General features: G+C 41.7%; 1 protein-coding gene across 6 annotated transcripts in view; it reads right to left on the bottom strand.

The window, feature by feature from the left end:
- Window positions 1–3,285: 3,285 nt before the first annotated feature.
- The window catches only part of otof.L (otoferlin L homeolog), a 96,920-nt gene continuing 74,072 nt past the window's right edge, over window positions 3,286–26,133 (bottom strand). Inside the window, exons 19-47 of one of the 6 annotated variants that reach the window (XM_041563641.1) lie at window positions 25,725–25,825; window positions 24,626–24,716; window positions 24,434–24,550; window positions 24,117–24,269; window positions 23,814–24,003; window positions 23,436–23,560; window positions 23,075–23,209; window positions 22,755–22,916; window positions 22,407–22,526; window positions 22,146–22,307; window positions 21,683–21,845; window positions 20,265–20,395; window positions 19,834–19,863; window positions 19,330–19,461; window positions 19,048–19,114; window positions 17,871–18,034; window positions 17,638–17,772; window positions 17,167–17,304; window positions 16,906–17,033; window positions 15,598–15,768; window positions 14,196–14,356; window positions 13,955–14,097; window positions 13,686–13,774; window positions 9,835–9,933; window positions 7,368–7,609; window positions 7,057–7,235; window positions 6,741–6,841; window positions 4,735–4,934; window positions 3,690–3,777 (exon numbers count right to left, since the gene is read on the bottom strand). In XM_041563641.1, the coding sequence (XP_041419575.1) occupies window positions 4,754–4,934; window positions 6,741–6,841; window positions 7,057–7,235; window positions 7,368–7,609; window positions 9,835–9,933; window positions 13,686–13,774; window positions 13,955–14,097; window positions 14,196–14,356; window positions 15,598–15,768; window positions 16,906–17,033; window positions 17,167–17,304; window positions 17,638–17,772; window positions 17,871–18,034; window positions 19,048–19,114; window positions 19,330–19,461; window positions 19,834–19,863; window positions 20,265–20,395; window positions 21,683–21,845; window positions 22,146–22,307; window positions 22,407–22,526; window positions 22,755–22,916; window positions 23,075–23,209; window positions 23,436–23,560; window positions 23,814–24,003; window positions 24,117–24,269; window positions 24,434–24,550; window positions 24,626–24,716; window positions 25,725–25,825 (3,810 nt within the window). In that variant the 3' untranslated portion in view covers window positions 3,690–3,777; window positions 4,735–4,753. Of the gene's footprint in view, window positions 3,778–4,734; window positions 4,935–6,740; window positions 6,842–7,056; window positions 7,236–7,367; window positions 7,610–9,834; window positions 9,934–10,131; window positions 10,231–13,685; window positions 13,775–13,954; window positions 14,098–14,195; window positions 14,357–15,597; window positions 15,769–16,905; window positions 17,034–17,166; window positions 17,305–17,637; window positions 17,773–17,870; window positions 18,035–19,047; window positions 19,115–19,329; window positions 19,462–19,833; window positions 19,864–20,264; window positions 20,396–21,682; window positions 21,846–22,145; window positions 22,308–22,406; window positions 22,527–22,754; window positions 22,917–23,074; window positions 23,210–23,435; window positions 23,561–23,813; window positions 24,004–24,116; window positions 24,270–24,433; window positions 24,551–24,625; window positions 24,717–25,724; window positions 25,826–26,133 lie in introns of all 6 variants that reach the window. The other 5 variants (XM_041563642.1, XM_041563644.1, XM_041563645.1 and 2 more) reach the window with 5 other exon arrangements.

Genomic DNA, 26,133 nt, shown 5'->3' on the forward strand with positions numbered 1-26,133 from the left:
CTCCTTAGAGGAAGTCTTGGTCCCACAGGAAGCCTGTCCTTGTGCAAAATTCCACATTATCAATAGAAAAAGTGCATTTCATTCCTCGTTACTTTATTACCAGTAAAACTGCCGGCTCTGATTTAGTAGCAGCAACTGCCTCCTTTTTACCCGTAGCAACCGAGCAGCCATTCTGTTTCATAGGGGCAGCTTTACTAAAGATCTGGAGAGATTTCTGGAGATGTTGTCCATGGCAACCAATCAGCAATTAGATTTAAACAGCCACCTATAAGTTTGAAAACTAAAGCAACGATCTGATTGGTTGCTATGGGCAACATCTCCAGATATTTATCTCCAATGTTAGACATGAAACTTTGTCTTTTTCATGTCCCCTAGTTCTCCCATCTTCCTCCTTAACCCTTTATTACATGCGCCTCATACACTTTAAAAGGAGAACTAAACTCTAAAAACGAATGTGGCTAAAAATGTCCTATTTTCTATAGTGAACTTATTGCACGAGGCTAAAGTTTGAGCTTGTCAATAGCAGCAATGATCCAGGACTTCAAACTTGTCACAGGGGGTCACCATCTTGGAAAGTGTCTGTGACACTCACATGCTCAGTGGGCTCTGATTGGCTGTTGAGAAGCTAAGCTTAGGGCTCGTCACTAATTATCCAGCAGAAAATGAGCTTCCCTGGCTGTAATATAAGCTGATGCTACAGGTTTGCTGATTATTCAATTCTGATGCTAATTGCACTGGTTTCTGTGCTGCCATGTAGTAATTATGTGTATTAATTACTAATCAGCCTTATATTGTGACATTTCTATTCTATGTGTACTGTATATTGTGAGTGGCTCCCTAAGCTCAGTAAGTGACAGCAGCACAGAGCATGTGAATCAGTGAATCAGCAGAAAAGAAGATGGGGAGCTACTGGGGCATCTTTGGAGACACAGATCTTTACTGCTAAAGGGCTGTGGTTGCCTTGGGCTGCTACAGAAGCACAAAACATCATGTACAACATTTCTAGCTACTTCTTTAGTTAGGCTTTAGTTCTCCTTTAAGCTTCTCATGTATGTGCTGAGTCAGCAGCCAGTGGCATAACTAGGGTTGCCATCTTTTGGTCCGGTTAAATTCAGGCAGGGAGTGGTGCTGTGATGCAATTGAGGCGGGTTGTGATGCTCTGGGGTGGGTTGCGCCATATGGGGGTGGAGCTATGATATTGCGATCGCATAGGGAATCCTGCCTGGTTTTTTGGAAAACCGGGCCGGCAGTTTTGACTTGGTCAGCCCTTCAAAAAACCGGGTCAAAACTGGACTGGTGGCAACCCTAGGCATAACTGCCGTACAACAGGGGGGCAGCTGCTGGGGGCGCATGCACAGAACGGGTATGGGAAGGGACCCAAAAATGTTTCTGCGGGGGATGGGCATGACTCCTGATCATTATGCCACTGTCAGCTGCTTATTGGCCCATTAAAAGGGGACACTCAAAACTGCAGATGCTATTGGGTGAGGAGCAGGGGCACCTTGATGCAATCCTCACCCTATGGGTGCCCCTAGCAGCGCAGTATAATAATGATGATTATCACCGGATCAGGGTTGGACAAGTCAGGCAAATATCTGGGGCGATGCAGAAAAATAAAAACCCGGATGAAAAATCTGACCCTATAAAATGTTCATTCACTTTTGAATTTTGATTCTTTAATCTTTATGCGTCTTATTATCTCCAGCTGTTTCTTTGGGAATTCAGCGTCGGGGGTTAATGAGCCTCTCATTGATAATGCCGGGCAGCGTGTAGAGGGTTAAAGCCATGAATATGAAAACCACGGCGGAGAGAACGATGCCAAACACGTGCCATTTGTACTGTCTCCAGAGCAGCACCCCGACTATACGCAGGGGGTTCAGCATCCACGCCAGGCTGGTATTCGGGCGACTGGGGGGAGACCAGTTACAGTTTTATTGTAACAAACAGAAAAAAATCAACAATCGTAAAATAAATCCAAACGCAAAGACAAACAAACAGACGCAATAAATAAAGGAATAAATAACGTTGCACACGTGAATCTTTACAACAAACTCGAATTTAGTGCAAAACAGAGGGAAACGATTTCCCCGTAACTGAGAGAAACGATTAGAAGGGAAGGAAATCGCGATTATGGTCCATAAATAGAATTCAAACTGAAATCATCGTCTTTAGCCCTAAATATCTCAGCTCTGCCTACAGATTCAATAATCCAGATTTCGCTAATGATGTAGCGACTAAGGGTGGAGCCTACAAGGTGGGGGAGTGGCTTATCAAGGCTGGAGGCGAGTGATCACAGCGGAATGAACCATTTGTTTCTCATAAGAAACCTACACAAACTCCCTAAACTAAAGTCTCATGTTAGCTCAGATGGCATTTACTAGCCAGAAGTTGACAGTTAGGGCTATATTGTATCTGTAGCTAAGCTGACTGCCATTTCATTGTTGTCGTCTCAACTGTGACCATATAAGAATATTTTGTGACAGTTATTGAAAGAATAATGTGATCCAATGAATAATGTATAGAATAAATACTATATAACAATGTTAACCCCTCAGTGACTTCTAATATCCTTATCATTTACAGTAGGGGGTACATTATCCCTTATAATACATGAGTGATACTCAGAGTAAGTAGGGATCATATTTATGGACACAAACAATAAGCTGTGTAAGACGCTGGACACAATGAGAAAACTTTATAAAGTATCAGATAATAGTTTTTCCCTAAATACATTGTGAAAAATCCTTCAGTTTCTAAATAATTTCCCGAATAAATATATTTTTGTGCTTTCCAAAATATAAAGCCACCTGCGCAACTATCAACAACCTTCTCTGTAAGAAGCAAAATGGAAGATTTTTTCTTAAAGTTTGTCATCGCTGATTCATGTAAAATAAATGAAAATGGCCCTTGACCTTTCCAAACTGGTTCTGTTCAGTCTGAATTTGGGTCTTGTGATTGGTTTGGGGCCAAATCAATTAAAACGATGATACAAGTGTGGTATAAAAGCCTTAGGCGTGTGTATATTCCTCACACTATACCGCCATGATTCAGACCTGAAATGCTTCACGGAGAACCAATTACGGATTATATAGGCGACACAGGAACAACTATTTCCTGGTTTCTGATATTTTTGGTTCTTCTGCACAGTTTGCCATATAAATTGAGATAATTCCATAATCTGTGGAAGCTCCTCAGAAACACCACCCTTTCCATTTGTATCCTGGTTGCCTGATATTTTTAGTATTTTTGGGATTCGAGATAATATCTCAGCCCCCCGCAGCCAATAGAGTTGGAATCATGTACAAAACACATACATTGTCCCAAACTCTACTTTTCAAAGGAAGCAGACTTTTACAAAAACATTTGACCTTAGTGAATGTCAAAAAAGTGGAAGCAGATTGGGGGAGAATCCAGCTGCATGCAAGTTGGCCGGCCTCCCTGCTAACTCCTCGTTTTGTTCTTATTAACGGCTATTCGTTAAGGGCACAGATATCTCACACAGAACAGATGCGCTTACAAACGCTTTCACTAAACTTCACAGTTTGATATGAAAAAGAGAGAACAAGCTACAAGAGAGTCCTTCAACGGTCAGCTCCTCATGCACCCAAAAGCTTCTTAACCATATAACCGGGCATGCTGTAGAGGAAGAGGGCAACCATGGCCAAAAGCAACAAGACCAGCACAATCTTAATGATGAGCCACTTATAGCGATTACAGATGAGGTACTTGATCGACTTAAGCGGGTTGAGGAACCAGATGAACGAGGTGTCTGGTCGACTGTCCAAGGCAGCATGAAGGAGATAAGAAAGGGGAATTGGGGATGGGGTGGGGACGGTAGACAGGTTAGTACATTTTCAGTTGGATGATAAATGATCTCTAGAAAGCAAAAGGTTAGTGTTGTTAGGTTTGAGGCAACAACCAAGGCAAGTAGACAATTGGACAAGACACTGGTATCCTTAAATATATTGTTCCTTTGTGAGATAAGTCCCAGAATTTGTGCATGGGGTGAACTTGTTTAACAGTCATGAATTCGGAGCTCCATCTGCATGTATCAGCAGAATAGGATTCCTCATTAGCAAATAGGATACGTTCTGGCCTCATAGAGCCAAACCTTATATCTTTGCCGGACAGAAATGAAAGGGGAAGTAGTGAAAGTAACAGGTACCTATCAAAATAAAGGAAACACAAGTAAATGAGAGAATCAGTGATGCGATTTACATTGGAAGCAAGTGAGCCCAAGGACCTAGTGGAGAAGACCTCAGGTAGGAGAACTGTTCAGAAACATTTGGTGGGAAATGACTTCAAGGAAATCCAAGGTTTTGGCTTCCATGGCTAAAGAAAGAACCCTCAATTACTTTAAGATGGGGGTATTGTTTGGGTAGGTTTAGTAGGACATCCAGTGAGATAGATGCTCAAATTGCTGATATTGGTTTGGAAGCCTAAGGGAAAGGCAACTGTGGAAGAAAGAGCATATTCCTCTCCTGTGATGTCCAACAATAATTGTATGTAGTGTCAGTATGACTACAGGGAGTGAGGAGGCAGTGCCATCAACGGGAATTTCACAATGAAGACTACTTGCCAGCTGCATTGCAGTAACTGAACTCAACAAATGTTTCCTTTACTCTGGTATTTACCTGTATAATTAATATCAGAAGTACATGCAGAAAAATGTAGACATGATCAGCTGGAATGCATGTGAATAGATGGGGACAGGTAGAATGGATGGGACAGTACCATCAGTGATAAGAAACCCTCAGGCTCCCAGGATCTTCTTTACCAGGTATCCAGGCAAAGAGTAAAGGAAAAGCCCCACCATGAGGAGAAGGAGGATGAGGATGAGGATTTTCACGATCAACCAGCGGTAAGTGTGCCAGATGAAATAGCGGATAGACTTCAGGGGGTTCAGAAACCAGATGAAACTTGTATCTGGTCGGCTGGAGTACACATGATGAGTAGGAAGAAAGGACAGAAATAAGAAAGAAAGTAGAGGAAAATCAAGATACCACCAGGAGATAAAATGGAAACATGCATCTGGTATTTCCATATGGTAAGATGTGGGAGACCTATTATTTGCTATTGCGGAGGTTAGCCAGGCACATAACTACCAGAGATGAAGTTTTGTGCATGGATCTGTATTGCAGGGAGCCATCTCCCCTCATCACTCTTAAGGGGCAAATTCACTAAGCGCCGAACGCTAGCGTTAATTTGCTAGCGTTAATTCGCTAGCGTTTGGCATTTTCGTTACTGCGCAAATTCACTAACGAACGCTGGCGCAGTTTCGCTAGTGTTACTTCGCACCCTTACGCCGCGACGTAACTACGCAAATTCACTAATGCGCGCTGAACGTTACCTTTTACGCTAGACTTCCTTCGCCACCTCAGACCTGGCGAAGCGCAATAGAGTAGATAGGGATTGTTTCAAAAAAAGTCCAATTTTTTTCTAAGTCCCAAAAAACGCTGGCGTGTTTTCTACATTATGGCTGATAGGCTGAAAAAGATCTAAATATTTTTGGGGGCTCCCCTCATTCCCCCCTACATTTCCTGACTCATGGCAACTTAACTACAGTGGGCACATGTGTAGGGCAAAATAACATTTTTATTTGCTGATTTGAAGGTTTCCCAGGCATTTGTAGTGATTCTACGTATTCCTCCATTGAAATTTGAATTTCGCGTATGCAAATTAGCCTTCGCTAGCGTAACTTCGCTTTACATAGCAAATCAACGCTAGCGCAACTTCGCAACCTTACGCTACCCCTGTGCGCAACTTCGGATTTTAGTGAATTTGCGGAGCACTGGCGAAACTACGCCTGGCGAAGTGCGGCGAAGTGCGGCGAAGTTGCGCCTGGCGCAACTTCGCATCTTAGTGAATTTGCCCTAAGTCTTTAAGCTTGTTCCATTGTTTGTAACATGGAGGTGCTTTGCAAATAAACTCATAATAATACTATATTCTTCATAAAAACAAACCAGCTGTTGGTAAATGTATTACTCTAGTGGTTTAGGAGCCCCCTGACAATGAAGATTTACACCTTCAAATTTGTCCCCTTATGGTGTGTACATCCAGCTTTTTGCTGGTGTCCTGATCAACCCAGAGCTCAGTGAGCATGTGCAGTACCACCAACCTCAGAACGAGGATCAAAAAGATATGAAGCTATGGTGATCAGCTTTAAGGCACGGATCTTCATTGGCATAGGACTGATGAACCTCTCAGTTGTATTCCAATTGTGAGTGGAATCAAGTAGGAGACCAAGTACTTAATATAGATATTTAGATTGACCATAAACAGCACATGACATCTACCAGTTTAAAGACCAAACTATCGTGAGGGCCCAAAACAACTTGACAAGTTTACTACAACAAAAAAAAAATGTGATTCCATTTACAAATTTGGATATCTAATGCAACTTTGTGTGGATGTGGTCACCTAGCTTCCCAGTTGCTCTGGTTGACTGTAGGAGTGCCCACTTGAGGAATAATTGAGAAGGTGATATGACTGGTGGAAGTATCTATTGTAGAAAAGAGAATGGACAGAAGGGAAAGACCTACTGTATGTGGAAGAACATTACAATAGTCTATAATGAACGTGCAGTTCTTATACATTTCTTCTTGTTTCTTAAACATTTCTCAAGTTGAAGGTACCATTGGAGTTATAGATAAACAACCGTGTCCCAATGAACAAATCAGACTCTATATCAGAAAAGATACAAAGGTTATAAATGTTACAAAAGATGGAAATATCCTTACTTTGGTTTTTCAAGGGGATCTGGCTCATTACGCCCAAGTCCTACAGGGGTCTTCTCTGCCTCCTCTGCTGTGAGAAGGTGAAGCTCTGCCTCCACTTTACCCTAAATGGTAACAATTCAAAACACATTCATCTGGGTGAAAAAAATTACATCATAAATATTAAGTTAAATTTTACACTCAAAGAAATGTATAGTTTTAATGTTATCCCAAATGGAATTAAGGTAACTTGGACCCAGTAGCAAACATCTGAAGATCATCCCTTTGGGACACCTCCACATCTGAATAATAAACATGATAATAGCGAACAGTGTCTTACAGTCAGCTCCATCTCATCATTTTCATTCCTGGCCACGAAAGGCCACCATCCCTTCACCCTCTTTTGTTTGAAGATTGAAACCATTGGCAGATCGACATCTGGTTCCGCCATTTCTATTGAACACTGTTTCGCTGTTTTTGCCCCGCGAGGAAACCGATTCAAGTCCAATTCTATGGCTCCTGTTTGAGATATTGGTGAGATGTTTTAGCAATATCTTCTCATACTAAATTTGTAGTTTAGCAACATCTGAAGGGCGAAAATGTTTCATCCCTATTCTACAAGACCTCGGAAACCTTCCCAGAAATACATACCAAGAAAGTCATCTGCTGAGAAGTGGTCAGCATCCCAGACTTGGAGTGTAAGACGAGCCGGGATTTTATACTCTGTCTCATCCCAAGAGAACATGGACTCTTTCTTGGAGATGACAATCTTCTCCTCTGCCATAAGGTAATCAAAAGGGTACAAGAACCTCCAGTTGAAGTTGCCCTCCCCAGTAAGGGAATGATAGTGGACATCCGTGTCTTGTTTGTCTTCCTGCTGTCCTTTCAGCCACCTATGCAATTCATCCAGCAGGCAAGCCAGATACAGTCATTAAAGGAATATTAATGTCATCACACAATTCCCTTTTTTCCTACAATCATATTTAATTCTCTTGCAAGGAGCTTTCATTATGCTGTGTAATTTTCTGTTATATTAGGTCTAGATTTTAAATTCTATGAATTTTATTTCTTTCATATATTAAATCTTTTCTGTCCCTCTCTGTCCAGGGGAGCCAGTCTCCTATGATGAAGCCCAACTGGAGGAAGAGACCCTGGCAGACTACTGCTAAAAGGGCTGGTAGTTGCCCTTTAACAAGAATTGATGAGTCCCTTCAATAGGAGTGTATTAAGTTTAGTAGATTCTGTGTCCAATTTTTATGGTTTTTGCCTGGAACCTCAAATCTATTTTCTTCTTGTCAAAGAAAACTGAACATTGACATGAAAATCATTAGGGCAAGGAACTGTCAGTCTGTGGGGCAGATTGACTTGTGGGGTGAGAAATGAATGTTACCCGACATTTACTGACCTTCTCTCTCCTATGGATTCTAAAGTACTGGGGTCCGATTATAAGGTTGCTCCCGCCTCTTATTTCAGGATTAACAGCTATTTGTGCAGTTTGCTCCCCAACATCAATGACATTATCATTGGCTGTATACAAACTGTACATTAATCATGGGGTCATTGTATGGAGTTAAGATGAGATACGGAGGATGTGAATGGAGAATTGGACTCAAGTAGACCTTTTTATTAAAGTGAAAGGGTTGTGCTAGAGAACATAATGCAGAGGATAACACTGTATAATTTAACAAAGGAGTTGGGTAGTTATTTGGTGCTGATATACAGAGATAAAATGGCTTCAATGTAGTTCTTGACTCTCGTACCTAGTACGTTTCATGCATTTGTAGCCACATATTGAATTGCAACAGTACAGGTAACACGTTTTATACAGAAAAGCAGATGCTCATGCGTGACATTTAAACACACAGACTCCATCCAACATGCCCAATAGCATGAGAGAAAGGAAACGTCATGTTCATATACAGATATATCAGCGATGTGGAGGATAGAAAGAGGACAGAACTGAGCAAAGAAATATATAGAAAGCCACGTGCAAGAATATTAGGGTGATGCATTCATCTTCCGGCTCAGACCAGGAGATTTTATTCTATTGACTTTTGTCTGATGTTAAAAAACACCTCTTTGATTCTGGTGGAGCTAGCTCTGAATGAGTCAATGGCCAACCACTCCAGAGCAAAGCGGCTACCTGGAAACTTACCTGCATTCCACAAGCATAATCAATCCATAAGTACAGTGCATATGCATGACGGAACACTAAGAAACCTTTCTGTTGGTGCAGACACATGAATCACACTGTGTGCAGTCACACTCACTCCAGAAGTCATCTCTAGCTGGTGGGATTGTGCATTGGAACCATGGCAAGAAAGACCTCTCCAGTTCTGAGGATGGATATGGCTCATTTGAGATATTTAAGTGTCTCCAACCATCTGCCAAACCTTGGAAGTGATATTGGTTCTTGTTGGCTTTGAATGGTAAAACCACTTTGGTTTCTTAAAGGCTCAGGGACAGAAAAATTAAAATAGAACCTCAAGAACCTATGTCTTCCAGTAGGAACCAAGGTTTAATGCAGGAGAAGAAGTCATAGCTGTACGAGTTGTTATGACCACCAAATACAGAATGATATGAAGCCAACAACACTACAGTAGGTACTAGCCCACCGTACCACTTGTAACAAACAATGGATGTCCTCTAACGTATTGTACATTTCTGTCCAAGATTATGGCCGTTATCATATTCATAATATAAGGCAAGAGTGCCATGTTGGATATTTATAAATCACTTGAGAGAAAGAATAGTTATATTTGCTAACAATAATGTAGGTAAATGTAGGATAAAAACAGTGTTGTCGTCCAACCCGGGAAAGAAACAAATTGTTATTGGTATGGAGTTTCTGGTTAATTTTATTGACAATCTAGTTACCTTAGAGACTGAAGAGCAGTTTCATTTGTAAACCAACCCAATGGGACCACCACATAGCAACCCCTGAAACGAGCTAGAGATGGGAGTGAGCAGGCAAGGATGCAGTTCAGTGCAGTTCAGTGCAGTGACACAAGCAGTGATGGGTGGTAAGGGGTGTGCACATTCTGTACACCCAGGGATAACAAGAAGGGGGTAAAGGAAGGGCCCAGGGGTTTGGGGAAAACGGGCCGTGCATCATTACCCCTTGACATAGATGTCAGACATCTTCTCTCCTGTCATGAAAGCATCATCTTCTAGAATCACTTCATCAGTGTTCCAAATAATAACACGTAGCTCAAAACTAGGCACGACGTGAAACACGAGGAGAAAAAAAAGAAACCAGACAAAGAAGCGGAAAAAAAAGCAAAATTCTGTTAATCACACACAACACAAAAGTGGAAAAACTGGCATCAGTGGCGGCATGGAGACCGGCGTGTGCAGAACGAGTGTACATAGAAGCCCTCACACAACACAGAGTCAAGTTGGCACTTGTACCTACCCCCTGACAAAAATGTCACTAGATTTCTCTCCTGTGAAGTAATCATCATCTTCCAGGATTACCTCATCTGTATTCCATATTATCACTCTAAGCTCGTATCTGGCAAGAAGACAGTGAAACAAGGTGAGGTGAGGCCTAGAGGCAAAGGGTCAGGCAGGGAGCTAAAGGGTGAAGAAGAGGAAGGTCTCCATGATGGGTGGAGAACCAATGTAAATCCATAACCGCAGATGCCAATATGAGATGGGGTGTAACACTTAAGGGTGAGGAGAACTTCCAAGGTAAGACTTAGTCTTGGAGAGTGGTACAATGATAGAAGCGTAGATAGAAAGGTCCATAGATAGCATGGAATGCTGGTGGGACACGTTATGGTGTAGACCAATGGGATCCATGAGTTTTCCAACTTGTCAAGAAACTCTCAAGATGGCAGTAATGTAAAGTAAGGTTGAGGTCAGAGTGATATATTAAATAGGAAGATGAGATAAACATTACATAGAAAAATGCATGATCTGTTTATAGCCCACCGTGTGAGTGTATATCAGTTGGAGCTTTCATACTGTATATTTATCGGAATCATTTTGTATATGCCACCAAGTTGCAGGTGGTGTTTAATAAGCCAGTCCTTGGTTGTGTTGATGAAGGTTTTCATTCATCTAGTTCATGATATACAGTATCTAGTGGTGATAAGTCTAAAGTAACTGGACTTGCTAAATCAATGATGGTGAAACATGTTCAAGATAACTCATCAAGTCCAGTTGCTTTATTCTTAACACTAACATAATTATAAGGTGCTCCTTCAACACATTGCTTCCCACCGTCACCATAAATTATCATCCGGGAAGCAAAGTTGAGGAACTGTGGAAGAAACAGACAAGTCTGGTGCCACAAGAACATTTCAACCTTTTATAGGGTTTTTTCAGCCCACAAATAATTATTGAAGGAAAAAATACTCAGCTATGGTGAGGCTCGAACCCTGAGTTAAAGGGCATAAGGGCGTAAATAAAAGCCTCATACACATATTCATTCAGAAGTAAAAATAGAATCAGAATATGAAAAACAAGCCTAAATGACTACACAAAGACTTACCATGCTACGGATTAAGATCCCTTTATAACAGTAATTCTAGCGCAATCATTTATGGGAGAACATATTTCATAGAATCCTTCAGCTTATACAAGAGCTTTCAATGATTAAGACATGCATAGCAAATATCTCTGACATAGTTCTGTAGCAGATCAAGCTGCAATTCTCAACTCTTTCTGGATCCAAGATCCAAACCCTGGACTATGCAATGATCGGGCAGTGCTTTTATCTGTTGAGCCACTGGTGGATTTGTGAGCTTGCCTTTATCAAATGCTCTCATTGCCCTAAAGTCTTTCATTGCTGACTCCTTCCTTGTTTAGACCAACCGCTGGTAGTTGTTTAATTAAGGGCCTTTATAAGTCACCCTCACTGAACTACCAGTTGTATGGTCGTTAAACCATACGTGATCCCTGCCTTGGTTCCTTAGTCCTTCTCTTAGTTCCTTAGTTTTCTGCCTTGGTTCCTTAGTCCTTCTCTTAGGGGCAAATTCACTAAGATGCGAAGTTGCACCAGGCGCAACTTCGCCGCACTTCGTCAGGCGTAGTGTCGCCAGCGCTCCTCAAATTCACTAAAATCCGAAGTTGCGCTCAGGGGTAACGTAAGGTTGCGAAGTTGCGCTAGCGTTGATTCGCTATGTAAAGCGAAGTTACGCTAGCGAAGGCTAATTTGCATACGGCACGAAATTCAAATTTCAATGGAGGAACACGTATCTGCACTACAAATGCCAAGAAAACCTTCAAATCATCAAATAAAAATTTTATTTTGCCCTACACATGTGCCCACTGTCTAGGTAAGTTGCCATGAGTCAGGAAATGTAGGGGTGAAGGAGGGGAGCCCCAAAAATTTTTTCGATCTTTTTCAGCCTATCACCCATAATGTAGAAAACACGCCAGCGTTTTTTGGGACTTAGAAAAAATTTTGACTTTTTTTGAAACAATCCCTATCTACTCTATTGCGCTTCGCCAGGTCTGAGGTGGCGAAGGAAGTCTAGCGTAAAAGGTAGCGTTCAGTACACTGCGCAAGTTAGTGAATTTGCGTAGTTATGTCACTAGCGAAAATTCGCCTGGCGTAAGGGTGCGAAGTAACACTAGTGAAACTACGCCAGCGTTCGTTAGTGAATTTGCGCAGTAACGAAAATGCCAAACGCTAGCGAATTAACGCTAGCATTCGGCGCCTAGTGAATTTGCCCCTTAGTTCCTTCGTTTTCTGCCTTGGTTCCGCAGACCCTGTCTTAGTTTCCTCAGTTTTCTGCCTTGGTTATGCAGACTCTGTCTTAGTTCCCTTGGTTTTGGAGTTCCTCCCCTTGTTTCCTTTGTCTCTGCTGTGGTTTCCTCTGGCCTGGGACTCTACCTTTTGCTTATATTCCTCAGTCCCTGTCTTAGTGCCTCAGTTCCCTGCCTTGGTTCCACAGACCCTGTCTTGGTTCCCTTGGTTTTTGGAGTTCCGACCTTGTTTCCATTTCTCTGCTGTGGTTTCCTGTTTATGACCTCTGGCCTGTTAATGGGACTCTACCTTCTGCTTATGTACTATATTCTACCTCTGCTTGCCTCATGCCTTGACTCTTTGTCTGACACTCAAGAGATGCTTCAAGGTAGTTTTTACCGGTGTTAGCCAGCACATGGACCCAGACTACTTATACTCAGCTTGTTGTTTCTGACAAATTCCATTTAGAATGTTGGCTTTTGTTTGGCCCTGAAAACAGACATATCAGAACTGGCCAAACTGCCTGATTTTATGTTCCCATTTGAGGCCAACTTGACTTAATACCAAACCAGTTGACTTGCTATTACGTTTGACTAACTTACATTTTCTGCTGAGATTGCTTGTATGTTTCTGTACCTATAAAACCACTTTAAGGATTTGAAAAAATGCATCATCTGAAGTGGCTGTAACATTAACACATAACTTTCAGTGTATGTAAAACCTTTGAGATAGGAAAGGTATGTCAAGACCACTCTGATCACCAAGACGTTTTCGAGATGATATTTCAGCAATGAATGGAATGGCAGTTAAAATAGAATAAATGGCCAGTGACAGAAAGAGCAAAATATTTGATCAAGACAAAGACGTCAAGGCTGAAGGAAAGTTTGTTCACAGTCAGAAATGTCCTGTCTCCCCCTCAAAAAAAAGCCATTGGGCCCCAAAACACCTCTAATAGAAGAAAATTGAGATATTAATTTGTGTTCTAATTGTCATTTCTTTACTACTGAAGTCAAGAAAAACGTATTCAAACTGATGGAGCAAGATCGGGTAATAAAAAAGGCAAACCCAATGCTTACAGCTTTGAAGCTGGGGTCCCTGCCTAAATAACAACCTTCTTGTCTGCTAGAACCCCCTCATCCCGAAAATCAGCTGTTTCAGCAATTGTGAACAAAAACTTTCATACATATTGGCTGAGGATGCTGCAATTGTACTCCGGAAACCCCCGAGAACAAAACTATTTTTAATAATAATAATAGAATGCTGGCAGATACCTTTTCGGCTTTCTTGGAGCAATATCTATGGCGGGACCTGGCGCGGGCATGTCCATTGGGAACATGTCTACCCACATTTCAATGCGGCCCTGTGAGAAACAAATTAAAATCACAAATTTAACGAAGGCGTCGGAGAAGTGGCACTGAATATGAGAGGTTCTCATTCATTTATTATAATCTCTGTAATTATTTCCTGACAGTTATGGGAACATCTCAGTAATGTCTGAGAACATTTAGAGAAGCAAATGATCTTCACGTCTTTCCATTACCTGCTCAATTCCAGGTTTGTCTGGGTTTAACAAAGGCCGCGTTTCTACGTGTTCAGGGACCAGCTTACATCCCACCCGAGGAATGTCCTCCCAGTGCTGAAGGACCGAGAGGGCAAGGTGTTCATCTGTCTGTTTCTTCTGACCTAAAGCAGAACATCAGCCAACAGATCTCATTATACTTCCACTCCGCACTTAAACATCACATAGAACTTACAGGCACTGAGAGAAATGGGACAGTTACCATTATCATCTTCAATTTCTGTGGGACCTGTGAATACCCGATTTGTGACTTTCACTCTTCCACCGGGGCCATAATGGGGCCCATCGATCTTCCCTTCTTTGCAAAGTCTAGATAAGATTTGTGTAGGCTTCATTGGGTCCCTCCACATGTTGTACCCATGACTGGGATCAAAAGAGGTATAGAAAACAATAACAATTAGGGGCCCATTTCACTCGAGTGAAGGAATAGAGGAAAAAAAACTTTGAATTTCGAATGTTTTTTTTGGCTACTTCGACCATCGAATGGGCTACTTCGACCTTTGACTTCGACCTATGACTTCTATTGGAACTATTGGAACTAAAAATCGTTCGACTATTCGACCATTCTATAGTCGAAGTACTGTCTCTTTAAAAAATACTTCAACCCCCTAGTTCGCCACCTAAAACCTACCGAGGCCAATGTTAGCCTATGGGGAAAGTCCCAATAGGCTTCCTAACAATTTTCTGATCGAAGGAAAATCCTTTCGATCGATGGATTAAAATCCTACGAATCGTTCGATTCCAAGGATTTAATCCTTCGATCGTAGTAATAGCTAGGGATGTAGCGAACTGCCGATTTGGTGTTCGCGAACGCCGTTCGCGAACACCGGCAAAAAATGCAAACGTTCGCGGACAGTTCACGAACTTCGAACACCCGCTGAAATCGTTCGATTCGAACGATCGAAGGATTTTAATCATTCGATCTAAGGATTTTCATTCGAATCAAACGATCGAAGCCATTCGATCGAATGCTTTTCATTCGATCGAATGCTTACAATCGTTCGAACGAATGGAAATCGTTCGATTTTTAGCGGTCGAAGGAATTCGAATGGTCGAATGGTCGAACGACTTGTATTCGAATCGAACGCGAACTCAAAATGCGAACGTTCCCAAATGTTCGCAAACATTCGGCGGACGCGAACGGTCGAAGTTCGCGCGAACTAGTTCGCAGCAGAACAGTTCGCTACATCCCTAGTAATAGCGCTAAATCCTTCGACTTCGATATTCGAAGTCGAAGGATTTCAATTCGGCAGTCGAATATCGAGGGTTAATTAACCCTCGATATTCGACCATAAGTAAATTTGCCCCTTAGTGAAATATATTGACAATATAGCTAGGTCTCTAAGGTCCTCTTTAAGGTCCTAGTTCTTTTATTCCAAATTCTTTATGTTATTAGTAAATAAATGTTCATACTGCCAAGACAGCAGTCTTCATGGTCATCCATGATTTATCATTCTCCATATTGAGCAATTGCTCTTATGACCATCTACCCATTATATCAAATACCGTGGTGTGTATGGCTGCGTTAAACTTAATAAAATGTATTTTCCAGCTACCAGAGCTCAGGCCAAAGACTCTTGCACTGGCCGGCACAACATACGTACATAGCATAGGTGTGTGAGATACCACAAGTCGCCCTGTGTTTGCTGTAGTAACGGTTTTCCAGGTCGACTTTGGTTTCACCGATCAGATCATCTGTTCCCACCAGATCCCAGTCATAAATAGCGACTGTTAGCATCGACTCCATTGGGAAAGTGGCCTCAATATCAAAGGACCTGTGAAAGACATTGTGTCGTTTTATAGTATTATCCAAGGTCCTTAATAAACCTACCTACATTGTATTATTGGCATACCATCCCATGTAACTTTAAGAGCCGAAAATCTGTTTGTAACCAGAAATGAGCTCTTTTAGTAGAGAAAATGCAGTTGCGTTCTCTGAATTTGCACCTCTTGCCCTGTTTCCCCCCCATACTCATGTTATCACTCCCAGAAGGCTACTATTATGTTTCTTATGGCATTACACTAAGTCAGAGGGGCAAATTTACTAAGGCGAGAAGCGCCGAACGCTAGTGTTAATTCGCTAGCATTTGGCATTTTCGCTACTGCGCAAATTCACTAACGAACGCTGGCGTAGTTTCGCTAGTGTTACTTCGCAAGCTTACGCCAGGCGAATCTTCGCTAGCGACGAAACTACGCAAATTCACTAACTTGCGCAGTGTACTGAACGATACCTTTTACGCTAGACTTCCTTCGCCACCTCAGACCTGGCGAAGCGCAATAGAGTAGATAGGGATTGTTTCAAAAAAAGTCAAAATTTTTTCTAAGTCCCAAAAAACTCTGGCGTGTTTTCTACATGATGGCTGATAGGCTGAAAAAGATCGAAAATTTTTTGGGGCTCCCCTTCCTCCCCCCCTACATTTCCTGACTCATGGCAACTTACCTATACAGTGGGCACATGTGTAGGGCAAAATAAAATTTTATTTGCAGATTTGAAGGTTTTCTAGGCATTTGTAGTGCTGATACGTGTTCCTCCATTGAAATGTGAATTTCGCGCCGTATGCAAATTAGCCTTCGCTAGCGCAACTTCGCTTTATATAGCGAAACAACGCTAGCGAAGCGCTGGTGAAACTATGCCTGGCGAAGTGCGGCGAAGTTGCGCCTGGCTCAACTTCGCATCTTAGTGAATTTGCCCCAGAGTGTGAGCTGTAGGACAGAGTGGGTGCTTGGCTGGCCAAACTCGACAGTGAATGGTTGGACCAGTTCCTTGAGTTTTCTCATTGCCTGTATGGGCGGATACCATAAGTCTTTGCCAGTAAAGGTATTCCTCTGTACTAAGTGCAATTCTTCTGGATAAAATAAAGGGTTTAGGGGCCCTTTGAGTACATTTAGTAAAACAGTTTGTTAAGACTCACTTTCCAAAGACTGGGTTTAGCTGCTTGGAGATGTAGTTTTCCTTATCTTTCATCTCAGTTTTTCCAAGTTTTATGACAATATATGGATCCGCTTTTCCATTGATATCAGCGGGATGAAGATCAGTGGCCTAGAAAAAGGATTCACGTTAATTTTCCCCCTTAGGGGCCATTCTTTCCAGCACAGGAATTTAAATAGATGAAGTGAGACTTAACATTACAGTTTGAGCTCAGCAGAGTATAAAACCTTATTGATAGACTTACTCTCACAACATAAACTCTGACCAACACATTCATTGGGTCATTGTTAGGGATGCCCTGAAACATGCCAAAGTTTGGGTCAAATCCGGCTTCCTTTGTGACGTCTTCTGGCAATGGAACTTTGTAAACACACATGGATCCCTGAAATAAAATACATACGTAAAAGACCATGAGACCAGCCAAATACCCCAACACTGGTCGCATCAATGTTCTCATTATATAATATATGTGCCTTAACATATCTAGGAGTTATCCCATGTGACACCAAAAGGCAAAACGATACAGACTTAGGGATGGGTGGATGGAACCAATGGTACCAGTTGGAGGTTCATGTCTTGACAAAATGCAGCTACAAAACCTTATATATCAAGAGGCGAGTGGGGTGTGTAAATGCATTCGGATTAAAGCCTCTGAAGAGTCAGTCCCCAAAATGTGAAGTTATTTTTGGACCACAAAACCTAAGCCAAAACTTACTTTAAACCTCCCAACGATTCTCTCTTCTTCGCTTACAGTATCATCATCATCGCCGATCTTCCCTCGTAACAAGTTGAATGTATGGAGCCAATCCTCAAAGTTATCATACTCATTCTCCAACTCCTTATTGTACACCTGAAACACCCAATTATAATTTTATCTATGTTTGTCTTGTCGTGGCACACCAGGTTGCAATAAGTACATCTGTGGTTGAATATTACTCTCAGTTGTACCTTTAGCTCGTCGATTTTCTGCTTGTTCTTCTTCTCAGCCTGCTCAGCTTGTTGCTGCTGCTGCTGCTTCTTGTTCTTCTTCTCTTCTTTGGGAGCTTTGACCTTCTCCTTATTCTTGGTAGAGCCCTTGTTGCCTTTCATGGGAGAGTCATCAGTTTTGATCTCTAATCACATGGCACAAGGTGGGTGGAATGGGAGATGGAAGGAACTGACATGAAATACACAGATATGTGCATGAAAGTTGACAGATAGTTTGATGGGTGGGTGGCTATCAGCCGCCTACTCCCACTATCACCTTCCATATGCATTCATTCTTCTCTTCTGTTGAGTAACAAACTCTGGCGTAATGAGACCTCATTAACGCCCAACAGAAACAATGGATGCATCATAGAAGTCTTTATACTTACCGACAGTAACAATACCTTCAGCCAACAATATCTATTCATTGTTCTATTAGTGAAGTCATTGGTCGGTAAATGTAAAACTCTTGTCATAAATAGGGTCAATAGGTTGTGTCATGTGGTGTTGCTGGAAGTCAAGCGACCAGCACAAACATTTATTGTATCAAACAACCATGGTGGCAATGAGTCTAGTACCGTATCCAGCTGCTATAAAGTAACTAGAAATATTATGTGGCCAGGCAGTTGGCCAAATGCCTTGGGAATGTCTTGGGTCCCTATCCCTTCTAGAGGCTTTTGCATATTTTTATGTAGCCTCTCAAGTGGTATTGTAAAGCATTGCACACACACATATAAATATATGGCTCTGTATATGTATAAGGAGAGGTAGATTTGGTCTTTATTATGATTTTTCACCCTAACTGAAGCCAACTTTCATAGCCTTAATGCACGTGGACGAAGGTGAAACATGATGAGGATTGGGGAACACACACATGCTTTATCTACTGGCACACGAGTAAGCATGCTCAATGGGATATAGTGAATACATGTACCTTGTAAATAATGGAATTAAAGAGTTTAGCTGATTGGGTAGGGTTAGTTTTTTGGTTATGTTCAAAAGACTTGAATGCCGTAGAAATTAATTACATTTGTGGAGCAGGTTAATTTTCAGGAATTCTAACCATTGAACTATTGGAATCTCATCACTGGTTGGAGGACTACTGATGATACAATGCCCTCACACATATAACAAGCACATTCACATTCCACCAAATTACCCTCTGCGATCTCCATCTCCTCCTTCTCCTCGGCCTCTGCAGCGGCCGCTTCCTGTTGTCGCAGTTGCTGAACACGAGAACGAGAGAAGGGTGATGAGTAAAACCAAGAAACACCTTTATATGTTACACAAAGTGTGGATGGGGTGGTTGAGAAAACAATTTATCAAGTGGATGGGGGGGTTGAGGAGACAATGTATCGGAAGGGAATTGGGTGGGTTCCTACAGTTACACTTAATATTCCTCTCCACAAGGCGAAGACAGTCTCATTGTCCTACCACTCACCTCCTTCATAGTTTCAATGGAAGCAAAGTATTTGGACCACCAGTCCAACATGCTCTCATCTGGCTCCTCTTCCTCAATCTCCTCAACTCCTTTCTTCTTCTTCTTCTTTTTCTTGTCTTTTTCTTCCTCACCCTGTCATAGGACAGACAGACATACAATGAGACTTCTACCTGCTAATTAACTGATACTAAACAATTAGTTTGTAATAAATCCAGTTCAACGTCATCATTCATTTTGCAAAGAAAGTTGAAACCCTCTGTGACCATTCCATGACAGTAGTCAGTGTGAAATAAGCCACAGACTTCCATGTTATTTTCTGTAATTAATAATAATAATAATAATAATTATATCACAGTGACCATTACCGTGAGATTTTAATGAAAATTAATAAAGGTTATTTGCTACCAAACACCAATAGAAATCTCCAAGATCCTAAGAGCAGAACTGAATTTTTTAGAGCGCATCAATGTAAGTAATTATAAAAACTCGTTACAAAGAACTTACCACGTCTACTTTAACCACCGCATCGGAGTTCTGCCACATGGAAATGAAACAAAATGGGAACAAAAATGTATGGAATTTACTCACAGACAACAACACATGTGGACAATGTAACACAACAGTAACACCATTGGTAAGGTGCACTTTTTATTGTGATTGCAATAAGGGATAAGATGGAGGGCTGGCATAGTGCAGTTACGAGGGGTGGGGCAAATTAGTCAACTCAACCAGTGGGTGGGACTAAGACCCAGTCATGGCAGCTTACAGAAAGCTTTGTTGGAAAATGTAAGCCATTTTTAAAGGCTAATAGACTAAACATAAAGAAGTCGGGGAGACCTACCTTTTGTTGAACTCTCTGCAGACCTACCTTATGTTATTAATTCTGCCTCCGAAATCATTTTACTGTAACCCCAGCTGAATTAAAAACTACTCACAGCTTCTAGTTTCACCATTGTCTCCATCTTCTTGACGGGCGCTTCCGGCTCCATGTTGATAACTATTTCACCTGTGGTGCGAGAGTGGGGCCCTCCGTTTGTCATTGCCAAGTAGCCATTCATGAGTTTAGCTGGAAAGGGAGGAGAGGAAAGAGCAGAAGAGAGGACAGACTGGAGGTAAGAGGTCAGCATGGAGTCATTAGATAAAGGCAGAACGCTGGAAATAGAGAACATGAAGTTGGGTCTGAGGGAAACTGCAAGAAAGCAGAAACTACTAGATGCCAGAGAGATAACTTGTTACAAGACAAGTAAATGGGTTAAAATGGATTTCTGTAAATTGATTGGATGCCACCTCACTTAGGCATAAAGTTGTCACCTCATTAGTCCTGCTGCTCTGTTACCAACATGACCTCAAGTGGTAGACTTGCCATAATACTAGCCCACCCATCCCACCTTTGCCTTCCACTATATTTGTTTATCTGTACTTCTCAATAATTCCCATTCCTTCTAGAAGTCCTCCTCTACAGAGGTTGGTGGAGAATCAGATGGTCAGGGAAAGAGTAACAGCTTTTACCATTCCACAAACTCACTATATATTAGAAAAGGATTAGAATCATTTCTACCATCTAAAGCACTGGTTTGCAGAATTTGAAGTCCAACTAGAGTACAGGTTCACTATATAAGAACTTTGCTATTTAAAGTGGACCTGACACCCAGACATAAAAAGCTGTATAATAAAAGTCCTTTCCAAATGAAACATGAAATCCAATTTTTTTTTCCATTAAAGCATTCATAACTGTTGTAAACACATTTAAAATCTCAGCTGTCAATCAAATGATGCCATTCCTAAGGCGGGACAGGCATTTACTTTCACTTTCCATTTAGCACTTCCTGGAAGTAACTGCACACCCCAGATTGCGCCTCTCTCGTTACCATTTAATTGGTGGATGGACATCAGGTCCCCATTCTGGTGCCCCAACAAGATTTTGAGATGATGCAAGGCTTGTCTTAATAACAGTGTCCACAAAATGGCTCCAGACAGAAGGAAACAAGATTCAAATCATTTATATTGTGTAAAGTTTCTTTTCCTTGACTAACGTGATAAAATAAGATCTGGAATAATATTTCTGGGTGACAGGTCCACTTTAAGCAATTCCATATTTTTGAAAACTGTGGCAAATGAGTGTTCTCCTAAAATCTCCCATACTTAAACCTTGAAGGTGGGCTTCTAGTATCTAAAATTGTAAAAAGGCATTTCTTTATTAAGTTTCACACAAAATGTCCTTGGCCACAGCCCCATAGATTAGGAACCACTAAGCTACAGTGTCAGTAGATGAAATCTGGACCTCGCAGTGAAGGACAATTCCCTTTTTGTCCAGCAGACCTATACATGGAGGACAAATTCCAACACAAAATACCTGCTGTGTTCCAATGCTGGGAATTCTTATCTGGAGGCCGGTAGATGAACCTGCGTAAGGAGCTGACAGCATGAGAACCAACGAGAGTGTATCTGCCAAAGGCTCTGCAGTCTACGACTCGGATATTTAGTGGCGGGTGCAGTAACTCGTTCTCAGGGAGATCCTGTAAAGGAATTGTAGACATCAGAGTATCACCTGCAAGACTGGAATCCTCTGACCTCTTCTGTTGAATTCTTTGGGATATTGTGTTTTTTCCCCCAGCATATTATACTCATCTTGCCCAAATGTTGCCTCTATAGTTAACATTTAATGTAAACAAACTTTCAGAATATTGACAGTAGACTTCCATGTCCATTCTAGGTGATATCTCAATGTTCCACCATAAAATGGGAATGATTGAGTAACCATGTAACGATCCTCATTGCCTATTACAGTAGGGCCTCCATTGTGTTCATCAACTCACCACTTCAAACCATTTGACCAAGGTGCTGAAATTTGGATTTTTCTTGTAGTTCTGTATGAGAGCAGATTGCACCCCCTTTCCGGCACACTCAATATCCACCCTTGGTCTATCTACCTGGGATAGATTAACTCTCTTAAGGTCTCTCAGCCCCCAGAAAAGGACCTATAATTTAGGGGGAAATGGCATTAGCACTTCATGTTGTACAACTATATAAAACATGTAGATACAGAATAATGGTTCAGCACTAGTGAAATCTCATACCTCTACTCTGTATTTGCTGAGCACTGGTCTGATTCCAAGAGGAACTGGTAGGATGGGTCCTCTGTCCATGTCTGTTGGTCCTTCAATCTGTGGAAGGTCAGACTTGCCTGCTGGTCCAATCTACAGGAGAGATAAGATGGCTGCCATTTATTTGTGTGTTGACTAGTTTCAACATCAGTAGTTATGTAAAAGAGGGGTTCTATTTTGTTTAACTGCACTTTTAGGTAATTTCTTGGACAATTATCTCAAACATACAGTCTCAAATAAGGTATGTCAAGCTCTGGGTCTTCAATATCTATTTCGGGCACTTGGAGTTTGCTTCATGAAATGAAAGGCTACTTCCAGCACCTGGAGCAGTTCGAATGCTCCCAAGAGGTCTCCTGCGGTTGAGTTCCCTCGATATATCTGGTAGTATTCCAATTGCGGTGGAAAGCGTGGAGAGCAGTATCGCTCATCGGCCATTTTCACGACAGGTTTGGCAAACGTTCTCCCCATGAAATCAGCCTTCCCCTAAACAAAAGAAAATTGGCTTTTACAAATGTTTGAGTAGGGACTTTTCATTGCATTTAATTTATTATTATTGTCAACCTGTTCTTGCAGTAATGTAATCCATCTGCAGCTAACCAATAACAGCAAACGGAACAGGAGCCCAAGAGTCAAACACTTACTACTGTATCTTGATCATAAATTTCAATGACGATGATGGGAGGATCATCTCGCATCTCGTGAGCTTCTCCGTAGAGCTCGATATTGTCAAACACCAACAACTGGTCCCAAGTGGGACAAAGGGTCTCGTTCAGCACCTGGAAAGCAACACCTGGTTAAATGACAGTATCAGTATAGGTCTGTATTTGCCTTTAACTGTCTACAGTCTATTACAATGATGGAGCTTTTGACCATTCATGATGGGTTCTTGGTGGAGATAAACCTGTTCTGCAGGAAGGCTGGCACATAATAGTTTAAGATCACGCTTTTTAAGTTGCCTCAACTGGGGTTTTATGTTGCCATAGCAAAGCTACTGTTTCTTGCCTCTGTGCACTGGCTCTGAGTGTTGAAGAAAACGCGGGCAAACGGGTCGGAGAGCCCACTGCTGTCGGCAGCAAACAAACTCCGGGCTTGGTACATGTGGGCTCGTAACTGGAACACTTGTTTTTCTGGAAAAAAAATGACATGATGTAGACAGAAGCCATAATTATAAGGGTACTAATTTAATAAACTGAGGATCGCTATTGTACTACACATTGGTGCTTTATAAATCGGTCCTATTAACCCCAAGGAATTCTGTTGCCACTGATTGTGGCATCACTTAAAACACAGTTACTACTGTCTGCCGTAACTCTTATGATTGCAAATATGCAAAAAAAGGAACATTATAAAGGCGTAAGGGGAATTGGGAAGAGCTCTTACTGGTGTAGTTAAGGCTGATGGGTGGGAAGGACTGCAGGCCGGGCCCTTTCACTGCTTTTATCTCCTCAAATCCACAAGGAAGACCACACAAGAAATCCCTGCGTTGCTTGCTCAGGCCCAACCACATGTAGACTTCCATCTTAGCTTGTACTGTCCAACCTGCAGGCCCAAAGCCCCTCTTGCCAGGCAGCTGGAGGCAACAGAAGAAAATCATGAAGGTCAACCAAAACATTTTATCTGCCACTAAATATAAACCAGATAATATAACAGACATAGAAGTCATTGAGAGGCGGCACATTTTACCTTAAGGAAGACGCACTTGACTTTCCCACAGTCCTTTCCGGTCTCCTCATCTACAATGGAGTAGAGGATGTCTTTGGAGGGGATGCGGGCATATGCAATGCGCTTGTTGTTGGACATCATCCAGATGAAAATGTCAGGAATACTGTGTTGGGGCTGTTGGGAAAGAAATAATGAGGAACCTTCAAACATTACTAAATCTGCTACCCTAGCCAATCAGAGATGGGTTAGCCATGCTGTAAATTTCACAGGGAGGTTATAGAGTGCCATTCCTTGTGTTATACCCATGAGCAGATGTTCCTCTAGTAAAATTTAATCACCTCATCTGCCAGGAAACGGAGCTTCTGCAGGAAATTCTGCACCAGTTTCAGTTTTTCTTTAATCGTGTTCTTCTTCACTTGGGACCTCATGGTCTTGGCTTGTGTCCCCATGTTCTCCTATTGGTTAAAACAATCATGAGTTCTGAGTCCACCATCAACCTGCTCTTAAACCATCAAGCGTACAGGCCTTACCAGCTCCCGCATGCAGGACTTCAACCTCTCCCTGTCCAGTTTAGTCTGTCCATTCTGGTTCTGATCTTTGTTGGCCAAGGTGACAAATCGGCTTGAAAAAAAAACCAGATGTGTTGTATTGTTATAAAATGGTTATATTGTTTTAACACTAATGGAGAATGATGTTTCCTCTAAGACTCCCCCGGTCTGTCAAACATCTGCCATCTGGGATTCTGGCAAAGGTCTATCTCGACAGAAAGTCACCAACTTGATGGAAATCTACAAAGTACTCCAGACAGGACTTTCAAACAGACGTTGCTCCCATCTAAGGCTTCTAACACTAACTCTTGGGTTCTAAATATGTGAGGGGAATCCTATAATCAATACATATGGTAGGTAGGCTGGCCTGTAGAACTGACCATGGTGGTTAAATACAGGGGAGCAGGGCCAAAAGTATGTCATATGCACCTTCTTGTCTTCAGTAAATGCCCTCTCCTATATTAGTGCTGTAAACTCCTTAATGCCCACAACTCTTAAGGTGCTATAAGGTTTGAGGTGCCATAGAGGAAAATTTTTACGGCTGCTAATGTTCCGCTACTTCTAAACAGATTTCCTACTAATATTATAGGGATTAATGACTCCTATGTGTTGGCTCTTAGTGCTGATCCTTTCCTATTCCTCAGCCCCCTGTAATTCACCATCATCCAAGTAGCGATTGTTTTTATTTCCATAAATCACAGATTCTTTCTGAGCACTGGGCCCATAATGATGATGGGTAGAGCATCTCCTCCTGCTGAATCATCACAAACATTGGTTTGTAAACGTATATATTTTCCCCAGTGCAACCAAATGACTAAGGCTGTTTTCTCTATATACCCTGATGGGAAAACCAATCAAAAGCATTCAGACCTCAGCCCAGTGATTCTCCACCTCATGGCTAATTCCCTGGGAAAACATAATTATTTGGTTGTGCTGTGGATAAATCTAAGCTTAAACAAGTAGTTTGTCTTGAAATAGATTTTTAGTATATATATATATATATATATATATAATATGTAGACAGTGATACTTTCAGATGGGCTGTGATCTCAGTGGAGGTTTGTATTGTGGTCAAACTTACAAACAGCTGCTACTGAGTTCCTCCAGGACCCCTCGGAGACGCCGCTCAGGGTAAGGCTTTTCCGTCTTGATCATCTCATGGACGTCATTCAACCCTTCCTCCTGTTGGGCAGAAAGGGCAGAGTAACTACAGTTACAATTAGCTTTTGGAGATCTTGTAGGTCAATAGTAGCTGTAGAGTTGTAGGTTGGTTTACTCATCTTTAATCCTTATAAATTTTTCATATTTTCTACATCTAGACATCAGTGATATCACAATTGTCACATAATGCAGGAAACTCTAGTTAGGAAGGCCTAGTTGGACTTGGTCTTTCATATTCATATATAGTTGGTGAGTACAATATTTCTTAGGCCACATGAATGTTATCACTTTGGCTGTCAGACCTTACTAGAAGCTGTAGCTCCAGAAAA

The sequence above is a fragment of the Xenopus laevis genome, chromosome 5L (assembly GCF_017654675.1).
Source record: "Xenopus laevis strain J_2021 chromosome 5L, Xenopus_laevis_v10.1, whole genome shotgun sequence".
Taxonomy (NCBI): Eukaryota; Metazoa; Chordata; class Amphibia; order Anura; family Pipidae; genus Xenopus; species Xenopus laevis.